At 42.2% G+C, this 10,945-nt stretch overlaps 2 protein-coding genes and 1 pseudogene across 2 annotated transcripts; 2 read left to right on the top strand and 1 right to left on the bottom strand.

Annotated features, from left to right (window-relative positions):
- The first annotated feature begins 92 nt into the window (after positions 1–92).
- On the top strand, positions 93–785 carry LOC147934820 (uncharacterized). The gene is made up of 2 exons (XM_087472813.1): positions 93–466; positions 521–785. Exons 1-2 carry the CDS (start codon positions 93–95, stop codon positions 783–785), a joined length of 639 nt encoding a protein of 212 aa, XP_087328939.1.
- A 708-nt stretch (positions 786–1,493) lies between these two features.
- Positions 1,494–2,839, top strand: LOC104724944 (uncharacterized). The gene has a single exon (XM_010443517.3). The coding sequence runs from the start codon at positions 1,641–1,643 to the stop codon at positions 2,604–2,606; it is 966 nt and encodes a 321-aa protein (XP_010441819.1). The 5' UTR covers positions 1,494–1,640; the 3' UTR covers positions 2,607–2,839.
- A 1,309-nt stretch (positions 2,840–4,148) lies between these two features.
- Positions 4,149–5,113, bottom strand: LOC147934821 (putative FBD-associated F-box protein At1g05080 pseudogene; annotated as a pseudogene).
- Between the last annotated feature and the right edge of the window lie 5,832 nt (positions 5,114–10,945).

Genomic DNA, 10,945 nt, shown 5'->3' on the forward strand with positions numbered 1-10,945 from the left:
ATTCATCAAGAAAATCACTAACAAGTTGCATGCTTGGACGGTAAAGTTATTGTCATTCGCCGAGAAGATAAGGTTGATATCCTCGGTAATTTATGGCATGGTCAACTTCTGGAGTGCGGCGTTCAATCTCCCCAAAAGGTTATATGCCAAAGTGGACTCTCTATGCAGCTTTCCTTTGGAAAAACAAAGTTACTTCGGCAATGGGGGCAAGAGTAGCCTGGATTGACGTTTGCAAGCCTAAAGAGGAAGGAGGACTGGGTATTCGTCTGTTGGAGGATTTTGCAATCGTGTTTCAGCTAAAGTTGATTTGGAATGTATTTACAAATGTTGGTTCTCTATGGGTAGCTTGGATAAGAGGAAATATTTTGCAAAGAAAGAGTTTCCAGAGTCTAAAGGACTCTCCAAGACAATCCAGGACAATAAAAACAATGATCTCTCTGAAGCCTCATATGGTCGAGTTCATGAGGTGTGAAGTAAGAAATGGCTAGTACGCTTCTTTTTGGTTTGATAATTGGACAAGTCATGGTCCTTTGTTTACTTTTATTGGTGAGAATGGACCAAGAGATCTCCTTATTAGAAAGGAAGCAAAGGTAGCAGAGGCGGTGAGGAATGGTGAATGGTGGATGTCGGGAGCTCGCTTAGAGGCGCACCAGCAACTCATGATCACACTTACAACCATTACACCACCGCATGCTCTTCAAGGTCAGGATGTGTATCTATGGCGAAGCCGGTCAGATTGTTTCTCAGATTCTTTCTCTTCCAAAGAAACTCGGGAGCAAATGTGAGCAATCTCTCCTTTGGTACCTTGAAAAAAAGTAGTATGGTTTAAAGAAAGAGTAACAAGATTCGCTTTTATCCTATGGCTAGTAATGAAAAGAAGACTGCCTACGAGAGACAGATTGCGAGCATGGGGACTAAACGTCCCTGCTGCTTGTGTGCTCTGTTCAAACGGTTTAGAAACACACGACCACCTTTTCTTTGAATGCCCTTTCTTAGTAAGGAGTAACCCACCAGCAACAATCGGCTCCATCTCCTATTGGATCTTGTAGACACAGAACTCAAGATTTACGGGTGAAGGGACGCTCATCAAGCTTCTTCTGCAAACATCATGTTACCTTATCTGGAAAGAACCAAATGCGAGGATTTTCACCAACATCAACTCTTCCGTCTCGACAATGCAAGCAGTTTTAGATCGTGCTATCAGGGATAAGCTCATCAAGGTTTCAAGATCTCTTCTTGTTTCCTACTTTGGTTGTATTTCCTTCCTTTTCTAGTTATTTCCCTTCATAGTTTGTCTTTTTTCTCAAAAGTAAAAGTAAGTTGTATCAACAACGTACAGAAAAAATCAGAAATGATAATAAATTTAACCTTTTACAAAAAAAAAAAAAAACTTTATTGTTGTCCAGAAAAAGACATTAGTGAACTTTTTCTTTTCTAATCGTGTTTTCATTCTAATTTTAGAAATAAATATAATTTATTTTAAAACCATGAAGTGACCTTTCTCTTTTCTTGTCCTTTCTCTCTCTCTCTCTCCTCTGTTGAGTTCTCTCTGAAACTTTTTTTTTCATCACATCTTAAAAAAAAAGTCACCGCCTTTAACAATCTTCCCCAATCTCTCTATACAAACCCTAATTTCATCCATGGATCTCGCTGCAGAAGAGCTTCAATTCCTCAACATTCAAGGTATATTACGTGAATCCACCACGATCCCCAAATTTTCCCCAAAAACCTTCTACCTCATAACCCTAACCCTAATTTTCCCTCTCTCCTTCGCAATCCTCGCTCATTCTCTCTTTACCCAACCAATCTTAGCTCAGCTCGATTCAATTCCTCCACAAGATCAATCCCAAACCAATCACGAATGGACCCTTCTCCTCATTTACCAATTCGTCTACGTCATCTTCCTCTTCGCCTTCTCTCTCCTCTCCACGGCAGCCGTCGTCTTCACTCTCGCGTCGCTTTACACGGGAAAGCCTGTTTCTTTCTCGTCAACATTGCACGCGATTCCTCTTGTTCTGAAGCGTTTGTTCATTACCTTCCTTTGGGTTTCTCTCTTGATGCTTGTGTACAACTCTGTTTTCTTGTTGTTTCTCGTGGTTTTGATCGTGGCCATCGATTTACAGAGCGTGATCCTCGCTGTGTTCTCGATGGTTGTGATCTTTGTTCTGTTTTTGGGTGTTCATGTTTATATGACTGCTTTGTGGCATTTAGCTAGTGTTGTCTCTGTTCTTGAGCCTATTTACGGGATTGCTGCCATGAAGAAGAGCTATGAGTTGCTTAAAGGAAGGACTAGTATGGCGTGTACTATGGTTTTTGTGTATCTTGCTCTTTGTGGTGTCACCGCTGGTGTTTTCGGTGCTGTTGTGGTTCATGGAGGAGACGATTTTGGGTTGTTTACGAAGATTGTGGTTGGAGGTTTCTTGGTTGGGATACTAGTGATTGTGAATCTTGTGGGTTTGCTTGTGCAGAGTGTGTTTTACTATGTTTGCAAGAGTTTTCATCATCAGGAGATTGATAAATCCGCGTTGCATGATCATCTTGGTGGGTATCTTGGTGACTATGTGCCTTTAAAGAGCAGCATTCAGATGGAGAACTTTGATATTTGATTGATAATGGATCGGATGATGAAGAAGAAGAAGAAGAAGATAAAGAAACAGTTTTTGCGGTTTGTCATTGTAAGTTGTAATGTTTGTAATTTTCTATAGTGTTTGTTTAGCTTTTGCATACCTAATTTTAACTTGGGAATAGTCTGATAATTGCAGATGTTCTGTTCCTTGTAATTTTCATAGTGTTTTGTTCAAATTTTGAAAGATTAATGGAATAAAATTGTTATTAGACAGTTTCTTAACTCTGGGTTACTTAACTATATTAGTATTGCCTCATGTGCATGAGAGCTAACTTGCTGTATTAAGAACAAACTCGACCTTCCCTTGTCAGGAGAAATTGCATCGGAGACTCGAGTATTGTGTGGCTTAAGTTATTCTTGTCATCTAAAGTTAGGTAGTGAGGAACATAGCCTGATATTTGAATTTGAATACCATCCTTTGAATCCTTTTACCCTGGAATCTTTGAGTTCGACTGTTGTTCGATCTACGTAATCCATCTCTCTACTTGGATTCATAATTTAGACCTTTGAGTCTTGCATATTTAGTTGTATCTGCTCTTTCTAGAGCTGTACTAGTACTATGTTTCAACACCTACCGTGTCTCAAGTTGTCGAAGGGAATTTTCTTTTATGGTATTTGATCATTAATTTGTTACATTTGCTAGCTGTCTATCACAATTTGTAACGGGCATCCCACTCTCTCAAGCTCCCTCTTGTTGACTTAATTGGTTAGTTGTTTGTTTAGCAAGAATGGAGGATACAGATCCCTTCTTCTTTTTTTACAATGTCAGAAGTGAAGAAGACTATGCCTATGCCACACCAGAGACAGTTTTTGAAGGTAACCAATGAGCCTTAAGACTTACCATCTTTTCTCTAAGATCTGAAGAATAGAAAGCTCTAACTTGGCCATCTTTTCTCTAAGATTTGACTTTTATTTTTTAGTGTAATAAAACCTGCCAGATCATCTCTGGAGTCACATTTGCAGGAGCGAGCACCTCATTACCAGGTCAAGTTTTAACCCGTGAAAGAGATGAATACCTGAATTTTTATGTTCCTCTGTGTCAAGCTACATTGAAAGGTGAATGGAAAGAGGCAAAGCTAATAATCGATCAGAACAAGTCATATTGGAACATCCTATCAGTATTGCATGAGTGAGCACATACTCTGTATCATGTAGTATTACTTAGTATTTTAGTATTATGCATCTTAAGAGCTTTCGTTTAAAATTTATGGGTGTCTTTGTTGTATCATCATTGTGAACTTTGTAGTATGGTCATATGTGACACATCTTAATCACTTTCAGAGAGTAGCAAGTTTAGTAAGTAGATAAACTCGAATGAGATTGATGTATGCGGCAACATGGTAATAGGAATAACATATGAGAAACAGTACAATTTTCATTTGAGGAGAAGCTGACATGACTTAGAAACCCTAGGCATCGACTCCAATTCCTCGATCACCTTTTGTCTCTCACTCTCTCTTCAGGATTGAAGGTAGATTTAACGGCATATAGATTTTAAATGTTTGGTTCTCAGTTTGATAATTCATCTACTATCATTGTCTACCATTTCATCAGCCAAAAACAAGTTAAGAGACAGAACCGCTGATATAGATCTTGCCAAATTGTCAACTGCGTAGGTATCAACACAGATCTGCATTATCAAGACAAGGCATATTCTTGATCAAGCAATAGTCTTTTGATAAATTAGTGGAAAATAAAGTTCTTTAATGCCGGATATATATAACCAAGAGCCTAGCCTTGTTTCCTACCAAACTATAATCATAAATTATGATTCATAATCATGATACGATAAGTCCCGTAAAGAAGGCACTATCACGAAAAAATGCGTGATATTGTCATCTTCTTCTCGTGTTATTCGCAGTTTCTTAAGAACAGTGCAGCTTGATAAGAACCTAACGAGAGAAGCCTCGTCTTTAGAGAACACATTAATTAGGTAGAGCTTTTTAAGGGATGGTAGGTGAGCGGTAGAAGAAGGAGAATCAATGAGAACCTTGTGGGAGAGATTCAGTTTCACTAGCGTTTCGCATGTGTAAAGGCTCTTAGGCAACCTGATTGGATCTGCTGACCAGAGAAGCTCAAATTTTAGGTTACGCACAAAACGATCAACAGCCTTTGCAACCCATTTTGCAACATCAACATGAACAGGACAGTGTGGACCGAGTTTGATACACAAACTGTCTAATACAGGTGCCCTGTGGAGTCGCAATGACTGGTCAAGAAACCACCACACGCTCTTTTTGCTTCTATCATTATCTTTGCTTTCTCTGTACTCAAGTATAGGCATCATGGTCCATATAAACGCCAGCGTTTTGACGAAACCGTGGTGGTAACTGCATCTTTTGTGGAGACAAGCAAGAGAATCTGCACAAGCAAATCGTCGGGCAAGTCACTCATCCTGTCTTCATATACCTCTTATGGCATCCTTAGATTGTTTTTCTCCTTCGATTGTTTTTCTCTAGAACAGATTCAGACGAAACTTACGAAGCAGAGCGTTGATTAAGAAGAATGACTCGTGAATTTGTGATGGTATCATGTAACATAAGTACATTCATATGTCTAAGTCCATAAGCCCATTGACCACTTTCTCTTATTCTAATTGGGTTTAGGAATCCTATTGTACTTAGGGTTTTATCATTTACTATATAATGTACTTATTCGATTGAATCATAAATATATACAAGAGAATATATCCTTCGAATATCTTTACTTTCACAACACGTTATTAGCAAGAGTTTGCTCTAAGCTCCACTGAGTAAAAATCCCCTAACCCTAAAACCCTAAAACACATAAAGTTCTTATTCGTTCAAGCTCGGCGATCGGTTCCTGTTCGTGATCAATCCGCGTTCGTGGTCTGCTTCTGTTCGTGATCAAGTTTTGTTCGTGACTAGTCTGAGGTTCGTGATCAAACTCAAGGTATATCCGAGGTCTTTAGCTCCCGGATCAATTCCAGTCAACCCCAAACGGTGGAAGATAAATAAATCGAACTCATCGGACACATATATTAAGCCTGATCTCTTAATTATATTGGAACCCTAAAACATTGAAACGATCTGGCCCGTTTTTTTTTAAATAATAAATAATAAATAATAATAATAATAATAATAATAATAATAATAATAATAATAATAATAATAATAATAATAATAAATAAATAAATAAATAAACTACAACTAGTGGGTTCCATACCCACTAGCCACCTAACCACAATCACTGCCAAACAGCAGAAATAACCAATACCAATATCCAATAATAAAACCAATATTATAACATAAACAATATCCAATATTCAACCAACAAGAAACATAGAACCAACAACCTAGCAATGTTTCGAATGACCCAACTCTAGCAACCTAGCAATGCCAGATAACAACCAATCGAGTCCCTAGAACATCCTCCTCTTCATTGCCTTGATTCCATGATCACACTTTGCCTTTACCTGCACTAGAAACACAAATTGCAATGAATGAGTATTTTATAAACACTCAGTAAGGCAATCCTCCCATCTACTGGGCTATACACACAAGCAATAGAGACATCTCTAACCATCAACCAGCAATCAACAATCAACAATAACAAACCAGAGCTAAGCATTGACCGACACCAACATGCATCGACCGACGCCAGTACGGGGTTGCGTCGACCGACGCATGATTTGAATCGACCGATGCAAGGTTTACTTGCATCGAACGGTGCTTCCATTGCATCGACTGACGCATGCTCGACATAGCACGAAAACCCTAAGTTTATCGTGCCGTCCTCGCAGTTGCATCGACCGACGCACATGCCGAGCATCGTTTCTCCCCGGAGCTTCTCGCCGGATCTTCGTTCCTACAACCACAAAACTCGATCTCAAGCCACAAGAAAGCTTTCCAACGTCCCAAATAACATTCTAACAAGCCTAACAACACATAACAAGCAGATCAGAGAAATCTCCAGCTTAGATAAGCCATGGTCATGCAGTTACCTTTGCCAAGAAGTTTCTGAACCTTATACAAGCAAGAACACGCTCCTAGGAAGCTCCTACAACGATCTCAGCTACAGATCTCTACAGGAAACACCTCCAATCACCATAAATCACCAAGAACACACAAGAACACTTAGGGAACTTTTTCTCTCTTTTATTTTCTCTCAAAAGCGGCCAAAAACCGACTAATGAGACAAAACTCGTGTTAAGGGTTTTCCCTAACCCAAAACGCAGCGTTTAACTTAAACTCGTCCGCACATAACTGGCCTTGCATCGACCGATGCAATCCCTAAACCGGTATTTCGATTTGCGGGTGTTACAATTCTCCCCCACCAATATAGATTCGTCTTCGAATCTCGAACAACCATCAGCCAAGGACTCCCGTGCAACCGTTACCACGAACTGCACTCCTCCAACCGATCTACGAAAGGTCACCTATAGGCGATAGGCTCACGCTCCAGACATTATTTGCTCTTGAATTTTGAACTTTCCTTTACTCACAGGCCTAAACCTTGAGTTTTTATTGGCTCCTCATCAGACCGAAGCCTGCATGCCATAATATTGGCTCATCATCGGGCCTAAGCCCGCATGCCATAATATATAATGAAGTCCAATACTCGTCTCTCAGGTTGCCACCCTATAGCGCGCCCTTGGATCGTCATCCGAAGTCGATATACCAAAGTCTCAGAATATGGCGGTACTAGGAGAACCAAAGTCCCCTAAGAGTCGTGAGCAAACAATCCTGAACACGTCTGAGTCCTATCCCTAACCAGGTTTCCTTTCCGTGGCTCGCAAAGAACAACACAATGCTCTACCAACCACATATCCCCTCACTGGAATACCTCATGACCACACAAGGATCATCTCAATGCCACGAGGGCCAACATATGTCCTAAACAGGACCGCCACAAAGGCCAATCAAATGTCCTCAACAGGACCGCCACCAAAGCTAAACAAATGTCCTCAACAGGACCGCCACCAAGGCCAAACAAATGTACTCAAAAGGACTGACACCAAGGCCACTCGTCCCAAAGGACCATCACAAAGACCATTTGTCCCGAAGGACCGTCACGAAGGACAGTCACAAAGACCATTTCTCCCGAAGGACCGTCACAAAGACCACTCGTCCTGAAGGACTGTCATGAAGACAACTCATCCCGAAGGACCGTCATAAAGACCACTCGTCCCGAAGGACCATCACAAAGACCACTTGTCCCGAAGGACCGTCACAAATATCACTCGTCCCGAAGGACCGCCTAAACCGGCAACATTGGCTAAACAACCCACCACAAAGGCCACACAATTGGCTAAACAGTCCACCACAAAGGCCATACAATTGGCTAAACAGCCTGCCACAAAGGCCACACAATTGGCTAAACAGCCCGCCACAAAGGCCACCCAATTCGCTAAACAGCCCGCCACAAAGGCCACACAATGTCTCAAAAGACCGCTAGACAAGGGCACAATGACTCAAAAGTCCGCCATGAAGGCCACACTAGCCCCTCCAAGGCTCACAAACACTAAAAAATGGACAATTCTAACTCCCATAAAACTTTCCACTTTTGGAAACTTTCCTCATTTAGAAACTTCTATTTCAGAAAATTTTCTCTCAACACCATTACAGTCCCAAATGACTCTCATCAAAGGAACCTTCTTCTTCCAAAGTTCCTTGATCCCCCTCTCGAGAACCCTCACTGGTTTCGCCTCCAAAGTCATGTTAGGCTGAAGATCCTCAAGAATCTTAGCTAACAACTGATCATCCTCACGGAGACACTTCCGCAACATCGAAACATGGAAAACCTTGTGGAACGCACACATAACCTCATGCAACTCCAGCCTATATGCAACCAGTCCCACCCGCTCAATCACTCATAACGGTCCCATATACCTCGGACTCAACTTAGTCTCAGTCAATGACCTGTTCTGACCCTGCAACATGGCCATCTTGAGGTACACTCTGTCTCTTACCTGAAACTCAAGATCTCTCCTCCTCCTATTGGCATAACTCCTCTGCCGATCATGAGCTTCCTTCATGTTCAACTTGAGAGCCCGAATCTTCTCTGAGGTATCCTGAAAAAAATCTGCCCCGTAAAAGCTCCTCTCTCCCACCTGAGTCCAGCATAACGGTGTACGACACGGCCTTCCATACAAAGTCTCATAAGGAGTCATCCTAATACTCGCCTGGTAACTTTTGTGGTAAGCAAACTCTACCAAGCTCAAGTGATCTGCCCAATGGCCTCCCTAATCCAACACACACATCCTCAGCAAATCCTCCAGCGTCTGGATCGTCCTCTCCGACTGTCCGTCTGTCTGGGGATGATAAGTTGCTCTCCAGAATACCGAAGTGAACTCAGAATCCCTATCAGACACAATACTCAATGGCATCCGATGCAACCTGACTATCTCCTTCACATATTTCTTAGCCAAGACAGCTGCTCCATCAGTCTTCTTAATGGCCAGAAATGTGCCGACTTAGTCAATCGGTCCACAATGACCCAAATAGCATCAAACGTCCTGGACACTGGCAAACCTACCACGAAGTCCATAGTAATCATATTCCACTTCCACTCTGGAATGGGAAGACTCTTCAGTAATCCTCCTGGAACCTGATTCTCAGCCTTCACTAGCTGACACACATCGCACCTCGCGACCCAACTAACTACATCCTTCTTCATCCCGACCTAGTGATAGTACCTCTTGAGATCATGGTACATCTTAGTCACCTAGATGAATAGAGAACCTGCTCGCATGATCCTCCCTTAGAATCTCCTGTCTAAGCTCCTCATCCTTGGGCACACAAACCTGTCCATGCACCAAAATAGTACTATTAGTCGAAACCTGATACTTAGAACCAACATCCTTTGAGACATTCACCAGCCCCAAATCCTTCTCATGTGCCAACCGCACTCTGCTCAGAAGATCTGCTCTATCAACTGCCTCTAAACCCAACGGCTCCTGAGACACTGCACACAACCTCAACGCATTGATCTCTCCTATCAGAGACTCCATATCCTCCTCCTGAGCCGAAGCTACCCTCTTCCGACTTAGAGCGTTAGCAACCAAGTTAGCCTTACCAAGGTGATAGGCTATCTCCAAATCATGAGTAGGATAGTTGTCCTCATGCTTCCGTAACTGTCGCAAAGCGTAGGCAATCACCTTCCCATGCTGCATCAACACACACCCCAAACCAACTCTAGATGCATCTGTATAAACCACATAGGGTTATCCCTGCTTAGGCAAAGCCAACACTGGCATAGTAGTCCACATCTCCTTAAGGCTTGCAAAGCCCTCCTCACACTCCTGTGACCAAACGAAAGGAACATCCTTCCCTGTCAAATTAGTCATAGGGTGTGCCTTGCTTGCAAAGTCCTGCACTAACCTCCCGTAGTAACCTGCCAAACCAAGGAAACTCCTGATCTCTGTGGCATTATGCGGTCTAGGCCAATCCCTAATAGCCTGAATCTTCTCCGGATCTACAGAAACCCCCTATGCAAAAACAATGTGACCCAGAAAACTCATCTCACACTGCCAAAAACTGCACTTGCTCAACTTAGCAAACAACTTCTGCTCCCGCAGCTTCTCTAGAACTGCCCTTAAATGCACTGCATGCTCCTCAGGACTCTTAGGATAATACCAGGATATCGTCGATATATGTTTATGCACGGTGGTACAACAATTTTGTGGCGTACGATGAAGCAGACCATAACGGCAACATCATCTAATCATGCAGAGATTTTGGTTATGCATGAAGCCAGCCGTGAGTGTGTTTGGTTGAGGTCGATGACTCAACACATCAGGACAGATTGTGCCATGGCCGATGACAAGGAAGCGACTATCATATATAAGGACAATACCGCTTGCATTGCACAGCTCAAGGAAGGTTACATTAAGGGAGATCGGACGAAGCACATTTTGTCTAAGTTCTTCTTCACACATGAACTACATAAGGCCGGAGAAGTTCAAGTGGTACAAGTTTCATCATGCGATAATTCAGTCGATCTCTTCACCAAGTCATTACCGACATCAACATTCAAGAAGCTCACGCACCATATTGGGATGCGGAGACTTAAGGACTTTTAGTGATGCTTGGAACAGGGGGAGTAATACGTGCTGTATTCTTTTTCCTTCACCATGGTTTTGTCCCATTGGGTTTTCCTGGTAAGATTTTAATGAGGCAGCGTCCCCAAGCGTATTACGGTGATCTCTTAGCATTTGCACGGTTATGTCATCCAAGGGGGAGTGTTGTAAATCACTTGGAGTGGATCTCCATAACCGGCCCATTCATATGTCTAAGTTCATAAGGCCCATTGGCCACTTTCTCTTATTCTAAGTCGGTATTGTACTTAGGACTTTAT

This window comes from Camelina sativa, chromosome 11 (assembly GCF_030686135.1).
Source record: "Camelina sativa cultivar CO46 ecotype springtype chromosome 11, ASM3068613v1".
Classification (NCBI taxonomy): domain Eukaryota; kingdom Viridiplantae; phylum Streptophyta; class Magnoliopsida; order Brassicales; family Brassicaceae; genus Camelina; species Camelina sativa.